We start from the raw sequence: 18,221 nt of genomic DNA, 5'->3' as shown, positions 1-18,221 counted from the left end.
GTCTAAAATGCCAGGAAGACGTTGAAATGAGGGAAATTAAACTAACACGATTTTAATTGTGTATGTATTTATTTATCTCCAATGTTGATGGCTGTGTGTATTGTGTCATGGCTTACAGAAACGTTGCAGATCGAAAACGAATGCAGAGATTTTAGCGAGAAACTATTGTATTTGCATTTTCAGTTTCTTAAGTAGAAGAGGAACAAAAAAACTGCGTTAATATTTAAATATTCGCACGTTAAACTTCTTAAAAAATTAAGCCAAAAACAGTTTTCGTTTATATATGTTTGCTATTCATATTCATACCTTGTGTTGTTCCTTAGAAATCAGTATGCATGTCGGTTACCATGGTGTCAAGCGAAGAAGTGGTGCTAAATAGGACTCACGTTCAGCGTGAAAGTATTGTATGTGCTAAAAATGTCATTTTTGTAAATATATATATATTTCAATTTTTCAATACCGTTTTAAAGGTTTAACTGATTTAAAAACGTTTGCGTGAAACTATTGTGATATTTATAAGTTCCATAATAAAAGGATTTGTTGTACAGTTTGCACGTGTATTACACTTTTAGTTGTCTTATTAATTGTTTAATTCAAATAAGTAATCCATACTAGTGTATCAAATTAATATTAATTATCAATTAATTAGATTAACATTTGATAACGTGATAATTAGATAACATTTGAACTAAATTATCGTAATTAAACCTGATATTGCAAGCTTTAGTATACATGGGGTCAGTATACCATATTTAGCGAGTAGAAACAGATAACGTGAACTTTATAACAGTCATATATTTGTAGGACACGATATGTAAACGTTTGATATATCGTTGGATGCATTCAAGAACACAGGGATTTTGTCCTACTTTTCACAATTTACTTTTAGGAATGTATAAGTTAAAAATTATTTGATAAACAATTCATAAAACACTTATAAAAAGAATCAAGTCTAAATATGCGATTTCTTATTACTCAGCATCACACCTCTTAAAGTTTGCCAATAACGAAATTACAACTTGTGTTTTAAAAACATAGTGGCCTGAAACATATTCTCATATATTGTATACTTTGTATTAATCAATCGTTTTCTATGCGCCATTTCTAGTTGGAAAAAAGCAGTATCTCCAACACTATGTAAGGATCACGTATCCATAGTCCCTGTTGTTAGACCATTTACTGACACTGTCGCCGTTGTATTTCCCTTATATCCCTCCTGATCCTTGCAATTTACTCGAACCTTGATTTGCTCACGAGGGTTAGTCCCTTCCCGTATGAAGGCTTTTGTTTTTCTTCCCCTGTTTTTAAATACGTATATTTCCTTAGTTGCTATCATTCTTTACACCTGATTTCAGTTAGATTAAATAAATTGACATTGCAAACAACAAATGTGCGACTAGCAGGGCATATGCATTGGTGTAACCTTATGAATTACTTTGTTGAAACATAAAATATCATAGGCGCTGTGATTTTTATTTGTTAGACATGTAATTTAAGCTCTTCTATTTTTTTTAAACAAAAATATGAGCTAAAGTCAACACATCGGTTTAGTTTTGTGTTTAGTTCCATGTTTTCTCATAAAGTATCAAAGCTATTGCGTTCAAACTTGGTACACTTACTTACTATCATGAGGGGACTGGGCAGGCAAAGTTAGATAACTCTGGCTGGCATGTGACAAAATTATGTGCCCTTTTTATCCTTAGAAAATTGAAAATTTGGTAAGTTTTGTGTTTATTTCCACTTGATTCCTTAAGTATCAAAAATTTTGCTTTCATACTTGCAACACTTACTAAGTATCATAAGGGGACTGTGCAGGCAAAGTAATGTAACTCTGACAGGCATTTTGACATAAATATGGCCCCTTTATACTTAGACAAATGAAAATTTCGATAAGATTGTTGTTTTGGTCCACTTTACTCCTAAGGTATCATAGCTTTTGCTTTCAGACTTGGAACACTCGCTAACTATCATAAGGGGACTGTACAGGACAAGTTGCATAACGCTGGTTGGCATTTTACGTAATTATGGCCCTTTTTTGACTTAGTAACTTTGAATATTTTGTTAAATTTTGTGTTTAGATCCACTTTACTTCTAAAGTACCAAGGATATTGCTTTTTAACTTCAAATACTTTCATACAATCATGTGGGAACTGTACCTGACAAGTTGAATTTGACATTGACCTTTGAATGACCTTGACTCTCAAGGTCAAATTATTAAATTTTGCTGAAATTGCCATAACTTCTTTATTAATGATAAGATTTGATTCATACTTCGACAAAACAACCATTGCCTTACATACCACAATAGACTCCACCCAAACCATCCCCCACGCCCCACACCAGAATCTCCGACCCCCCCCCAAAAAAAAAATATTTTTTTTAATTTGTTTTCTTATTTTTTGAAAGATCATCTAATAAATGACCACACCCCCACAATATACCCCCTCTCAACCCCCACCCCCGACCCCACTCCATAAGAAATGAAACATGGTTAAATAAACAAAAATATTTATTTTTATTATTTGATTTTTTTTCATTTTTTTCTTTTTTTGAAAGATAATGTTATAAATGACCACACCCCACACTATGCTCCCCTCTCCACCCCCACCCCTCCCCCTTTTTATGCCTCCGATAGGGTGGCATATAGCAGTTGAACTGTCCGTCTGTCAGTCCGTCCGTCCGTCCGTCCGAACACTTTAACATTGGTCATACCTGTTGCAATATTGAAGATAGCAACTTGATATTTGGCATGCATGTGTATCTCATGGTGCTGCACATTTTGAGTGGTGAAAGGTCAAGGTCATCCTTCAAGATCAAAGGTAAAAAAAACAAATCCTAGGGAAGTAACAAGCTTTAAAGGGAGACACATTTTAGTTGTCATTTGGCAGGTACAGATCATTTTCACAAGAGAAGTAATATCTTTTTAAGGGATATAATAACAGAATCAAAGCGGCGCAGTAGGGGGCATTGTGTTTTTGACATACACATCTCTTGTTGATTGAAGTATTGAGATAGGTCACTTCACCTTTAAAAAGAAATTTAGATGAGCCGTCTGCACCCGCTAGGCGGTGCTCTTGTTGAATTTGTTATTGACGGTATTAAACAAGAGCAAATAATGTCGCAGTGAAATCAAACTGAATATTCAATTATTGTCTTATCATTTTAATACACTTTGCAACTGTTTTGAGCAACAATCGGAATCAACACTTCAAATAAGAAGGATAAAGTCACAACATCTGCGACTGTTTGTAGATACAATCGGAACGAACACTTAATATACGATATCTTAGTCACAACATATGGGATATTATTTGATATGAACGATGTTCATACTTAACAAACGGACATAGTAAAACAAACCTCTACACAATGCAGTAGGATTTAAAACTTTAAGATATGAATGCCGGACGGAACCATTCATTAAGTGGGCCGTCCCTCAAGATCATCAGACTAATTTAGGTTTTATAGCTGGCAATTATCCGGCGTAATATTCAGACTCGTAGTCAAATTCTTCCCTGGCTAAGAGAGTAAGATTGTGAGTTACAGGTTGCACACTAAGAAAAATAGAAAGTGTTAAGTTTCACAATAACAAAAATATAGAGTGGAAATATTTTACAGCCAATCGTCTTAAGCATAACTTAATTTGCCAGTCGTCGCTATTTAAAATGTTTTGAAATGTAATTAAATGTTTTGAATAGAAACAATTGAACACAAAACTGTTTAGCGATATTATATATTATACCATGATAGTTTGTTATTCTATATAATTATTGATAGCGAATATTGAGGGGCAGTGCAAAATAATTAACCGTAACTCTCATTAATCATATTGGTGCGATTGCCCTTCGCTAATTTTGTTTGTGTTGAATACCAATACTTATTTTAAATGTTTTATGCAAAGCAAAGCATAACTTAAAAATCATTGAATCGATTAAGATAAAATTTAGTATGTTAATAAATGATTTTATATGAAGTGCAAAGTAAAAGTACCATAACTTTTTCTTCCTTATTTACATAGTTACTGCCCTTTTAAATGTTCTTGTGCATCATATCAATCCATTCCAATTTAATATAAGTCTGTTGAGTGGTAGACTACCATATACTTAAATCACTACATAGAAGTGATTGACGTAATATTTTATTTAACAAAATTCAAAACGGCTGACTGACAGTCATCTTGAATTTGAGTTTTTACATGCAACTTTATGTAGTTCACCTGTATAAATATATGTTTCCTACTTGTTAACTCCTCGTTACAGTGTACAAGGTGCGATTTTGGGACCGTTTTCTGTCCGCCATGCGGCATAAGTTGTCGAAATACCAAAGCAGCTGGCAAAAAAAAAACTGTTCACAAATTATCCTTCTCCGGCCCTCTTTCAAATCTATATAAGTCATTTGCTGCATATGTACGTGACGCGAGCAACAAAAAATTTAAAGTTAACGTTCAAACAAACTTCTCTGAAATAGCATCTGCCATGGATTTAATATTTCGTTTATAACGTCATTGTTGTTCCTCTACTTAGTGTGTTCAAATCATGTCCCTGGTGAAAAAAAATGTTTATGTCCGAGGATTCATATGATATTTTTAGATTTAAAAAGTAAATAAGATAAGAATCGTCTTTGAAACCGCGGGGTTATGTGTTAAAGTATAAAGGCGGCAATGTCGACTTTTTAAATATTTCTATAACGGTTAATTTTTTAATTGAGTCGGGAGAGAGAATTTCAAATAAAACTAAAATTACAAATACAGACAAAAATACATTTTGTTTTAATTTTAAAATGAAGAAATATTTATTAAGCGTGGTACAAAGCATATACAATAAGTGATATGACGAGATGAGCATTTAATAATAATAATTCTGAGATGAGAGATTTTTGCCTTCGTATTGGCATTTTTCCCAACACAATAACGGTTTCAGTATCAGTAATTACATGTAATCGTTGCAACGAAACGCAAAACAGTTATTGAGACATCAAAAGAAATTGGCAATTTTGTTGGACAATATATTTAATAAATCCATTAGCACCAAATAATTTATAAAGAAAATTGAGATGTTATTTCTCCACGTTCCGCCAACCGTTAATATTAACTAATTTGTAATGTGCGCATGTGTTGACTTTCGTGTTATTTATGATTTTTAGTTAAACATGTGACTGTGATATGGAAAGTTGTCGGGTCACCGATTGGAAACCAAGGACTTGAAGAAGTCCGATGGCATCGTTATGAACAACAGCTACCAAAACTGACACCTAGTTAAACTTAAATTGTTTGTATGGCTGCAGCAAATACATTGTTAGCCAAAATGCTTGCATATAAATTATTATGTTCAGGTTTTTTTATCAATTTGAATAATTAATTATTTCTCTCTAATAGTTTGCCTTGAACAACTTTAATAAATCAATTGGATACACGTTTTAACCTATAAGACTTTAATTAACAGAAGTCTCCTAATTAAATTGACAAAAACGATGACTAAAAAGTAACCACTTTTGCTGTCACATTATGTAATGGTCAGCGATGCCTGATAAGCCCCGACTTTAGCTCGGCTCAGCGAATAGAAGCTGGTGGTATTTTATATGTTTGTATTGCTGTTAGTTGCGCTATGATAGTGGTAGTGAATTAACATATGAAAGATCTATCACTGTTGGGTCTTGTGTATTAACTTTCACTCTAAAAGTCTAGATATAAATAATCATATATAAAGAAAACTACAGTTAAACCATCCTATTGTCTTAAATAATATATTCAACAGATGCGTTGTCAATTTATGTAGTAACATTATTGTTGGTTTTTTAACTGGCTTTGTCTCTAAAATTGAATTAAGTATTATTGCATTTTAATGCTGTAGTTAAATCGAGCAAATTGTATTAAATGTACTTAATAGAAAACTTGAAGTAATATAATGGTAGTGCAAAATGTATAGACAAGAGTGTGTGAACGTTCTACCGCATGTAGTGATTCTGCATAACAATGAATCAATTTAAACGTTAACTTATGTTTACCGCAACGACTCATTCGCTGCAGGCCAATGTTAAGTATCGTCTTATGTCACGTGACCCACTATATGACAGTTCACATAGTTACATTGTTCACCGATATCAAACCACTGAATATTATCGACACTTAACGTGATTTGTGTCGTGTGTTTACTCTATTTTACTTGACTTTAACCACAAGATTCAAAAAGTGTTTTCTTTAATATTTTAAACAGACATAGTGTGATGTTACATTTCATTTGATAATAGGTTTGCTGACATTTACTGATTAAAAATGGCTTCACTTTCTGAAGGTCATGACGTGATTAAGGACTATTGTTGTACAATCTGCGAAGACAAGAATATCGTAGTAGCTGCATTGTTTTACTGCCAAAAATGTGCGACACTTTTCTGTGATAAATGTATTGACTCACACAGACAGCATGGTTGGATTTTGAATAAACAATCTCCTTATGGAAGGAATAAAATGAAGATGTGGCCACTTTCTAAAACGATGGAGAATTTTCTGTTAACATGCGACGTGCATAAAAATGAAGCGATAACTCTGTTCTGTCAGGACCACAGTCAGCTCTGCTGCAATGAATGTGTGGATCTTAACCACAGGTATTTCAAGCGTCTGCTCTAAATATGTTTTGTTATTCAAAACCAATAACGTCACTTATGAAGTTAATATTATTATTGTTAAAATTCTTTTAAAATCATATGAATGATTTTATTTGTTGGTTTCGGTAGATTTCGTATGTTTTTACTGAATTTTTAGATGTTTTTATCATTGATAGAACCTGTTAAAATATGGGCCTTTTATATAAGCTAAAATATACACTTGGTTGAAAAATATTCTTGTATCGAGCTTGTTGGGTAAGGTTTAGAGTAAGGTTTCTCATAAGACGTGGCTCCAAGTGTATTGCCCGTTGAGGCCATTTGAAATAAGAAGGAGCGTTTCATACCATCTTACGATAAAACTTGGAGGTTTATATTTGTGTCCGCTTTTTTTAGCCAATTCCCTTGGACAGATGGTATTTCCATAAGATGTGGTTTTAAAACCGCAGTAAGATATTTATAAGATTCGCAGCGTAATGCATATGCCATAAAATATTTCATCTCCAGCTTAAACATTACATATTCTGATCAATTAGATTAACCTTATGTTTTTAAAATATTGTTAATAAATAGAAAGTACATGTTCAATTGAGCTTGTCTGTAAAAAAAATCATTTCTTCAATTGGCATTAGCTTAAATTTAGAGACATTTTTTTCCATATAATATTAATAAGATCATAGGTCATAAGTTCGGACTTTTTAATAGGTTTAAAAATCGAATATTCGAATAATGACAAACGAATATTCGAATATAATTCTCAGTATTCGTTCCCAGCCCAATTTAAAAGCAAATTCTGACCGAAAATGTGTCTTACGAATTGCATAAACACAACCGGTCGCCATTTTGTCTGAAGTGTCAAGGTCGCTAAAATTGCAACACTCGATACGATGACGTTCTACGGGGTATTCCAATTGGCACGCTAAAACACGGCGCCCGGTTATTTAAGACACGGTACCTACCGGGAAACGCATTTTTTCGGCTTCTGTCATTTCGGTCGGAAATTGGGGAAAAGAAAGAGAATTGGGAAAAAATGTGCATATTTGGCATTAGGAATGGGTCAGACTATCTGACCCGTGAAAAAGGCAGAAAAAGGCCTGATTTTAAATGTATTAAAAACAAATTAATAATGATTGTTTGACTTGAAACACATATGAATCTATTTTTCCAGAGGAGAGGAGTTAAAATTGTTAAAGTTATCATATATAACCTTAAAAACGGAGAAATATATTATTTAAAGGGATCTTTTCACGGTTTGGTTAATTGACAAAATTGAAAAAAGTTGTTTTAGATTCGCAAATTTTCGTTTTAGTTATGATATTTGTTAGGAAACAGTATTACTGAACATTTAGCATAGTCCAATATAGCCATTATATGTATCTATTGACGATTTGAAAACCTAAAAATTATAAAGCGTTGCAACGCGAAACGATTTAATAAGAGTTCTGTTGTTGGCGTTTAAATTTACGAAACTACGAAGATTGCTTATATAAGGTATAAAATACCTACACTGTGTATTCCCGGCGGAATAGCCGAGAGGGCTGATGCGTTTTTACTTCAGACTAACTCCAGGACTCCGGGGGTCACTGGTTCGAGCCCTGGAACCGAATACTTTTTTTTCCTTTTTTTAAATTTATTCTTGATTTTTTACTGGAGCTTTTAAGATCCAATGTTTACATTTATCAATATAAAGCATTTAATGACAAACTTCAAAATATGCCAAAATCTGTGAAAAGGCCCCTTTAAAGGAGATATCAACAGCTAATACACAATTATAAATGGGTCTCGTTTCCATTCTGTAATGTTTCAGACCCGTATAGGGATGGTTAAGATAAAGACGGAGTTTGTTTATTTATTTATTAACACGCACACACACACACAGAAATACATGTACATACAGTCCAGCGTTACATTTAAGAATCCGTACGAGCGAACCCCGGCCACGCGCCACACACGCTGCGTCTGCAACGCTGGATGCTGATTGGTGTAGGGCGGGGTTAGCGAAGGTTAGCATAATTATGACTGACGGCTGGACATTACACATTCAACATCCAAAATACTATTTGTATTAATACATTTTTTACTATCACCATGTTCATGTGTGTTATTGGTAACATATTTATGTATTTTAAGAGTTTTACTGGAATTCGATGCAAACTTGGTCCGTTTGTGCCACAATATTTTGTTAAATTTTAATTGACTTCATCTGAGCAACAAGTGCTCAATTTGAGCTATTGACAGTCTATCGTGATAAGTCTATTTCAAGCAATATTTGTCAAACTTCGTGTGGTGTTCGTCGTAAAGTTAAGTTTATTACAAAATCAGTTAAAATCTTAGGGAAACATTGTTTTGACACTAGAGGCTACATGTTTTTTTCTCAATCATGCACCCAATTGATCAGAATGCATATTCCCGAAACATCTAGAACAGTCAGAATCTGTGTCAAGTGTGTCACTAGGTTACAAAGTCGTATCTCGGAAAAAAAATTACTTATGGAGAGGCCACGTTCGCGACTCAATTTTGATGAAACGTGGTCTGACTGTTAATGTTGAAAGAAAAATTGGCTAAATTCAAAACTGGGTCAAGTTGGATCAAAAACTAGGTCAATTGATATTGTCTTAAACATAGTAATTAGGGGCCACATGAATGACCAATGTTCATAGCTAAGCCAAGTTGGAATCTGGGGCAAGTGAGGTAAACTATGTCAATGGCTTTAATAAAAATGTGTTTACCTTGGTAGAAGACACATGTATGGCTCAATAATGTAAAACTTAGTCAGAACGTCTTTTTTGTTAATATATATGCAACGTGCTTATCCGGTAAAGTTAAATGAAAAACTAGATGACCAGGTGAGATAAAAGAAAAAAACTAGGGATGTCAACGAACATCCGGATATCCGATCTTCTGCATAATGTGCTAGTATTCGGATAGTAATGCATCTGAATTTTCCTATACAATTTAAAAAAGTATCATTATATTTATCTCTTTTTTTGCATAAGGATACCATATCGTGCATGCCGTTAGATTAAATCGACAAGGGTTTAATGCCTCTGCACACGGGTTTATCAGACCTGGACATATAATAAACACGCTTACGTGTTGTACAAAATAAGATATCAACACCAGTTGTGTGTTAACACAACATTTTCGTTGACGAACTGTAGAACAAACAATATTTCATGATTTAGTATGCTTATTAAGTATGCTAATTAAGTGCTCACAATGTGATAATAGAATGTTCTATGCTCATTACACAATGAATGTCTTCATGCTTAAACGTCGACATTAAGGACCTTAAACATAGATATTGACAAAGCACGCAACACAAAACTGTTACGTAGACAATAACACACGGCACAGCTGGGCCGGACGTCTATATTCAGCCCGCTGCCGAAAAACTTTGCCGTGTGTTGTCGTTTATATTGCATATCATTCTATTTTGTTCCTTCACTAAAATTTATTTCAGAACCAGCTTTCTGTAGTATACTTTTATTTTCATTCAATACATTGCGTAATGAATGACGTATCTCAGGTGACGTAATTTCTCTGACGAAACACAAACATTTATTTAATATGGACTCCGGATTTTAGCGACGTCAATACGGACGTAGTGTTTTTTAACAGTTAAATATCTTGTGCATCGAACGAATCCAAAACGTATTTCGAAATGTGTTTGTGTCATGCATAATTGGAAGTTTCGATAGAATTAAAATTATTGTAATCGCACCGACAAGTCATTCGATTTCGTAAATTGTGTTTTAGTGACAGTGGTGAGCTTTCGATTTGTACAATCGTTTAAAAATGATTGATTTTAAAGCAATATAGATCTGCGGATAAAATAACAAAAAACGGAATAGCACCTATTTGTTATCTTATAAGTATAACCATCGGATAAAGTAGATCGAAGAATACAAATTGTGTGTTACATGCAATTATAATTATGTTCTGTTCATCGTTCAGTTTTGGCTTAATTTTATTAATTCTCCTTGGCTAAGACTAAATGTGGACGCCATTTTGTTCAGTTGAAGCCGCGTGATCAGATTTTTTTTCAGATAAGAAAAATCGGCTAGGCCGATATCATTTATATTAGCCCGTTAGATACATGTACGAATAACTGCCCGCTCGCGACATCATTTTCTTATTATTTATAGTAACGATATGTTATATTGGTCATAATTGTGAAGGCATTTAGTTCAATGAAGGTATTTTTGATGAAAAACATATTTGTGCTGTATGCTGATTTACAATAGGTGTCATGACCTGGTGTTACGAACGCGCTAATACTTTCCCGTGGATTTTCTTATACATTATAAGTATAACCAATATGTATTAATGTTGTTTTACATCTACTAAACTAAGAAAATATGACTCCAATTGTCGACCTCTAATGTCGATCCATACGGTTATCAGGGTAGTATTCGAAAATCACATACGAATATCCGGATACGAAATTAAACACATATTACGTGTCCCATTCCATACGACAAATTTAATAATGTCTATGTTGACAATATCAAGGTCTTCATTTTATGTTCGAATCTGGGTCAAATGGGGTCGAAATAATGTCACCAAGTCAAATCTTCCACAAATAAGCAAGCTTAAAATCGGACGAAAGCTGAAAATACCATGGCCCTCAAGTTTTTCATAACAGTATTACTGCAAGAAAAATTGAGCAATTGTTGGAAAATGCATAATTCTACTTACTTACTTTATGTACTTACATTTAAGGAAAATACTGTGTAGACGACTCTCTTAGAACGGCGGTATAATCGAAATTATTGAAGGGTACGTGCTGTTGAGGTGTTAACTTATAGCCCATCGTTGTGACCAGCCATTATATCTCGTGTGCTTATATTCCTAATTAATTCAAACTCGTTAGAACTCAGAATGCGTACCAATCAAAATGTCTTGCATGTATATTCTGTGTCACGATCTGGGTTGTGTTTTGTAGACTGTGCTTTGAAGGAACCCCGATACATCAGGCCGCGGAAAAGATGTTTTCAGACTTCAAGACCCTGATCGTCAGAGCCAAAAATACTCTTGCACAAATGAAACAGCTTCAGGGTGCTCATGAAAAGGACAGGAAGTCTATTAAGGTTATATACAATGAACACGAGAGGTCAATGGTGGAGGGAATGCGTTTGAATATAAAATCAGTTTCAGTTGAATCTAAGAACAGCATCAACAATAAAAAATATGACCACAAACAATATACAGTAGATGCAATGCGTCAACAAATAAGTCATATATTAGCAGAGTTTGAAAATAGTAGTGTGAAAGAAAAGAAAAACGAACTTACAATCAAGTTGGCTCCTATCGTCAGTGTTATAAACACCTCAATCAGACTACACGCTGAATTGTTAAGACTCCATGACGCCCTGCAGCAAGTAAAAGATAAGCAAGTACTCCATTTTTTAGCCCGTACAACGTGTCAGGAGAAAATACGGCAATGTGAAACATATGTAAATAATACCTTGTCAGACCGGATTTTCACGATCTACGGGAAGTCTGAGCACAATGTGCGAATACCAAGTGATACATTCACATGTAAAGTTCGTGCCATCTGTGTTCTGCCCGATGGACAAGTTCTGCTTGCAGACAGGAATAACAAGAAAGTAAAGCTGCTTAACCGGAAATACCGGGTAGTAAGTCATTGTGATGTGACTTCTAGACCACAGACCATGTGTCAAATCACACCAAGCGAGGTGGCTGTCTCTATGGGTGATCAATTTAACACGCATGAGGTCCAGTATATAACAAAGAACAAGAGCCATCTTATTGCAGGCAGAAAATTTCAGTTGCAACATACATGTAGAGATATTGTCCACTACCAGGGAGACCTATACATAACCTCTGGAAGGGTACTGTATAAGTACTCAATGTGTGGAAAACTTATTTGTAAACTATATGAAGATACATCAAGTTATGATACAGGTAAGGCTTATTGTGAATTCATCCAAATGTGAATATTTGAATAATAAAGTAATTTTAAATATGTATATATTTCTTGAATGTACAAGTGTCAATTGTTTGGTACAACAGAAAGTATGCATTAAAGAATTGTTGATTAAATAACATGAGTTATAATGTTTTCAACTACCACTAGATAACTAATTATAATAATTTAGTTCCCAGCAAAGACACTAATTAGGACAACGTATTCATATTGTGTGCAGTAATTCTATCGATAGGCCATTTTTTACTAAACGGAAACACACAAAAAAGTCAGTCGATGTAAGGGTAGGTTATGTAATCAAACAAAAAAATACAATTTCACAATTTAAACACTTGACCAAAAACAAATTAGAATTAGAATATGTTTTTTAAGAAGACATTTTTTAAAAATCCAGTTCATTTAACATAAATACTCCGTTTTAAACTCATTTACTTGGAATCTTGAACAGTTTAAACCGTTTTATTGTCCAAAAATTAATATGTTTAACCAGATTATCTACGATGTTAAACAGAAATTGTTCTGTCGATAAGTTTCATGTCCATATGAATATAATAAGACTGCACGAAGTCATAGCTTGGGATTCTATTTGGAGCGTGTCGGATAAAGATCAAACTAAATTTTGATTTAACATAAAAATAGGTTTTGTTCAATAAGTTGTGTTTTGATCGAGATAATTAAGAAATATTGTGTGTAAGTAGCCTACATAAAGCCTGGAATGGTTTTATATTATGAACCCGTCGGATGAAGGTCAATGTCACTATTACTAAAAACGGAAAGTTTACTTGACGGTCAATACCTTAAGGTTTCAATAACACATAATGATGGCTCATTACGTGCATTGAGATCTAGTTCTGATTGAGCCAATGTCACTTATTTATGCTTAAAAAGAACAATAGTGTCAAATCAATATCTAGAATAAGGATGGAGATATAACACTGAAATTTTGTTTGTAAGTAGGTTACATGACTATCTATGTTACAATTGCATTGGTGGTCAAACACATCAAGGTTAATGCTACTAAAAATGGGGAAGATGTGGTTTTGGGTCAGTAACTTTCCAATAGGATTCCATTTGGAAACAGTTTGGTCAAGATTACTATTATTGATTCTGAAACAAACGCATTGAGTTTTTAGATTGGTATTGGACGACAAAGAAATCCTCTGTTGTGGGCGTAGCTTATCCATCGGGGACACTCTTTCACAATGTACATCATCTGTTCTTCTGACGAACTCCCTCCCACCAGTCGTGGTTTGACGGTCGCCAGGATTGGTTCTTGTTTGTCAAGAAGTGCTGCTGTCAGGTTCCGGACGTATTTGTTGGTATTGTTCTCTAAATCGGAGCATCGCAGCAGTTTTGAAAGACACTTGTGTTCAAAGGTCCGTATCCGGCATTCTGTGTCACCTTGAAGTGTCAATGTCTCGCAGCCATACCGTAGAATTGACACTACGAGGGACTTGTAGAGTATGTTCATGGTCTTGAAGCTGATGGTGCTGCTTGTCTAAAACCTGCTTGATATGGTCACCGCTGTGCGTTCCATTGCAATTCTGACCGGACCTCAGCGATACTGGTACCATCCTTGGACAGGATGGCTCCCAATTGCTTGAAGTTGGTCATTTCTTCCCGCTTCTGGCCATTCATGGTGATGTCACCACGATCTTCGACTTCTCCGTGCTGACCTTCCTTCCGTATGCTACTGCCCCATGCATGTTATTTGCCAATGCGGATCACAAACCTTGGATTAACTATTTCTAAAGTGTGTCAAGTTTATTTCCTTGAAGTTACAGACTGTATTTTCCGCGATGGACTTACACTTTCTAATTTAAAACGCAAATCAAACGATATTCTTCCTACGTTTGACGGTTATTAGAAATTTTCACAACTATGTATTGCCAGCTTTCTTGTAATATTGACTAACTGGTATTTTAGTAAACGTGAATATGTTTACTTGAATGCAATGCAATACATATACCTATTTTAAGGCATGTTAAAATCCTATTGGGTTAACATCTGTGCATTTTGTAGGCCGCTTGAACCTGTCTGACAAAATTTGTTGCTTTTATTGTTTAACTTTTGGACGTTTTATTTCAGTTATAGCCATGTTTTGTTTCATTTGGCGCTTGGTTTTGAATAATATACCGGTTCCGACGGTAAATACGAATGAAATTCACGAACGCAAATTGTATTTGTATCTGCATGTTTAAGGTCAGAGATAGTGTAAATGAATACATGTATATTAAAAGATGTGCTCAAAATGAATAAAGTTATATATAAACAGCATACTAATGTAGCGTGAAATTTTTTCTATCTGAGGAGAGTTCATTTCTCGCTCCCAAGTCGCCTATCAACATGTCAAATGTTTTAACAATAAGCAGATGCGAAAACTTTATTTCACTTTCAAATAAGTCTTATTTTGGAGTTGAGTATTTATATATGACATTACACATGTAATTACCTTTAATTGCAGTTTGTTTATTAAGGTTATTTAACATGTGCAGTTATTTAATGCCATGATTTACTCTGTTTTGCAGTATACAAGTGTGATGTAAATTCTACAGGGGACAAGTTGAACATTACAAACTTGTCCCAGTCAAAGCTCCTGACCCTGGCTAGGGATGGGTCAGTCCTTGCAACCTTCACGGACCCTGAAATACAATTATCACATGGTGTTCGTGTGACACCAGCAGGCCAGGTCCTGGTATGTGGATGTTGGTCCCACACTATCATTCAGGTGGACAGTGAGGGCAGGAAGAAGCTAGCTACTCTCGCTACAGAGAGGGATGGGGTGAAATACCCGCTATCGGCCTGTTACAACAACAATACTGACTCCATCATGGTTATACAAGGTGGATACGTTGGCAACAACAACATTCTGGTGTTCAGAGTGCAAAAGTCTACTTGATTACGCTGAGTTATGATACAAGTATTGGCTCCGAAAATAATGTTCGGTTAATGAATATTCGAAATTTCGTTTCGAATGTATACGAAAATATTAAGCAGTTGAAAATGACGATTTTCGTCTTCACGTGAAATAAACGTTAACATGTATTACCAAAAACTTAGACTTTATGATTTTATACAATTTAAATTAATTTTTATAACGTTGGTGAGAACTGCTTGTAACGATATAACAATATTTAGTAGTAAAGACGTGTTAAGAAATCTTGCATTTTATTTTTTGGATACAGTAGAGTTACAGTAGAGTACAGTAGAGTTACAGTAGAGTTACATTATTATATTAAATCCCAACTGTCTGTTTGAGCTTCACGTCCAATTGCGTAAACAATTAAAAACGCATATCCGTTGTTAAACTTGTTTGAACCTAAAAAGAATTGTGCAAGTTTGTTGGACACGATATTACATTAATCCATATGTATGGAACATGTTTCTGTTATTTCTTCTTGTTATATTGACGGAATGGGTAATTTGTGAATGTGTTTACTTTTTGCAGTGAGCGCTCTATATTCTGATATGTTGCAATAATATGCGCAATTATTAGCGACAGAGGGTTTAGCTTGCTTATTGTTAGCACACATTGCAATCTCGTTAAAGCGATCGGCATTTTTATATTTATCTTTGTATAAAATGCCAGGTCGACGGGTGAAATTTGTGAAATTAGAATAACACGATTTTAACTGTGTATGTGTTTGTTTATCTCAAATGTTGATAACTGTGTGTATTGTATCATGTCTTACACAAACATTGCAGATCGAAGACGAGTGCAGAGATTTTAGCGAGAAACTATTGTATTTGCATTTTCAGTTTCTTTAGTAGAAAAGAAAAGAAAACTAAGTTTATATTTAATTATTCGCCTATGTAAAACTTCGTAAAAATGTAAGCCTAAAACACTTTACTTGTATAAATGTTTGCTATTCAAAGTCATACCTTTTGTTACTCCTAAGAAAGCAGTTTACGTGTCGGTAACCATGGTGTCAAGATAAGAAGTGGTGCGTAATAGGACTGTAGTTTAGCGTGAATGTATTTTATGTTCTGAAAATGTCCTTTTTTATACATATTTATATATTTCAAATTTGCAATACCGTTTAAAACGTTTTACTGATTAAACACCGTTAGCGTAAAACTATTGTTGTTGATTTTGAATTTCCATAGTAAAATGATTTGTTGTACAGTTTGCACTTGCATTACAATTTTATTTGTTGTGTTAGATCCTTTTAACAAAATGTTTTGTGAAATTACCGAAATATTTTATCATTATTATGTTAAGTGTTTCAACAAGAGTTTTGTCACAAACGTAAGTTCAAATACCCCCGCGTCGCTTTGCCACATGTATAGCAGCGATGCCAATGACTACATTTAAAGGCATATAACTCATAAAATGCGTGGATCATAGGGCATTTAAAGTATTGCATATGCACACTACTTTGTGATACATTTAAACTTTCATTTCTATTGTGTTAGAAAATAAAAATTAATTTGATCCATAAATGTTTAACATTTTATGCGGACCAAAGATCCGATCGACAAAGCGACTTCAATATACCCTATGTCAAACTGTGTTTGTTGAGGTGTGATGAAATAAGTGACGATAAATATATATTTAAAAACAAGATATGTGTTTGTCAGAAACACTATGTCCCCTTTTGCGCCGCTTTGAAGCTATATATTTGACCTTGAAGGACGACCTTGACCTTTCACCACTCAAAATGTGCAGCTACATGAGATACACATGCATGTCAAATATCAAGTTGCTATCTTCAATATTGCAAAAGCTATTGCAAAATGGAGCAAACAAACACAAAAACAAACCAAAAGACAGGGCAAAAACAATATGTCCCCAACTATAGTGGTGTATGAATTATTGTATATGTTTAGTCATTTTGGGACATATATCTGTATCATACAGTATACTTCAGCTTCGGTAGTGCATAGGGATTTGAACGTAGTAATGATGTTAACTGCTTCTATGTTCAACACGGAAGGTGATCTATTTGTATTTGTATTATAAAAAGGACTTTCTTTATATTTGATAGCTGTGTTTATCCTGTGCATACATTTTGTAAATTTGACTTTATGTTGTACATTGTTTTGATACATTGTATAAAATACGTCGGCATTTTGTGAACGTTTGTATACGTTTCTGTGTATTATCCTTCTCTATGACGTACAGGCGGTCGTAATGACATAATTGATAAAGAAGATCTTTACATTTTGTACAGAAAAGTTTAATGAAAGCTCATCAATTGATGCCGCAATATTTACCTGTGGTTTAAAACACAGATGTATACCAACTGCTATACCTCCGCAAAGAGATGCGACCTATGCCGTGCACAACCCATATAACATCACTGTCGTACTAACATACCACGTTATGTCGATGAGTCTTAAAATGTTATATTTGATTTTATCTATGGTTTTAATTCTCTTTTGTTGTATTTGCTATTCTTATTTTCATGTTTGGCTTCATTTCATAAATAAAATGTATAATTGTGTCGAAAATTATTTTTTTATTAAATAAGTACAAGTTTACTTACAATTCGTTCCAGATTTGGAACTATGTAACTGTGATGCTAATTGGTGCGATTAACTTGCGAGGAGTTTGACCATTGCTGTAGAAATCAATTGAACTATATACGCACGAGGCACTTATACGGTCAAGAGACTCGAGACTTTTGAGCATAAGATATCTGAGACCTTTAGAGTTATATAATTTTCG

General features: G+C 34.1%; 1 protein-coding gene across 2 annotated transcripts; it reads left to right on the top strand.

Moving 5' to 3' along the window:
* Nucleotides 1-3,328: 3,328 nt before the first annotated feature.
* Nucleotides 3,329-17,634, top strand: LOC127852187 (uncharacterized). Of its 2 annotated transcripts, XM_052386062.1 has the most exons (4): nt 3,329-3,374; nt 6,247-6,600; nt 11,546-12,528; nt 15,079-17,634. In XM_052386062.1, exons 2-4 carry the CDS (start codon nt 6,272-6,274, stop codon nt 15,447-15,449), a joined length of 1,683 nt encoding a protein of 560 aa, XP_052242022.1. In that variant the 5' UTR covers nt 3,329-3,374; nt 6,247-6,271; the 3' UTR covers nt 15,450-17,634. The 2 variants fall into 2 exon arrangements, with proteins under 2 accessions (XP_052242022.1, XP_052242023.1); XM_052386063.1 differs by lacking the exon at nt 6,247-6,600 and having other exon boundaries at nt 3,335-3,471.
* Nucleotides 17,635-18,221: the final 587 nt, after the last annotated feature.

This window comes from Dreissena polymorpha, chromosome 12 (assembly GCF_020536995.1).
Source record: "Dreissena polymorpha isolate Duluth1 chromosome 12, UMN_Dpol_1.0, whole genome shotgun sequence".
Taxonomy (NCBI): domain Eukaryota; kingdom Metazoa; phylum Mollusca; class Bivalvia; order Myida; family Dreissenidae; genus Dreissena; species Dreissena polymorpha.
The sequence above is the reverse complement of the archived record's forward strand: the minus strand, read 5'-3'. Positions and strand labels throughout refer to the sequence as shown.

What these genes read in the sequence shown, in the direction of transcription:
- LOC127852187 (XM_052386062.1), top strand. Translation starts at nt 6,272, where the DNA reads ATGGCTTCACTTTCTGAAGGTCATGACGTGATTAAGGACTATTGTTGT. An exon ending in TGTGTGGATCTTAACCACAG is followed by an intron (nt 6,601 to 11,545) that starts GTATTTCAAGCG and finishes TGTGTTTTGTAG; the next exon opens with ACTGTGCTTTGAAGGAACCC. An exon ending in TACATCAAGTTATGATACAG is followed by an intron (nt 12,529 to 15,078) that starts GTAAGGCTTATT and finishes TCTGTTTTGCAG; the next exon opens with TATACAAGTGTGATGTAAAT.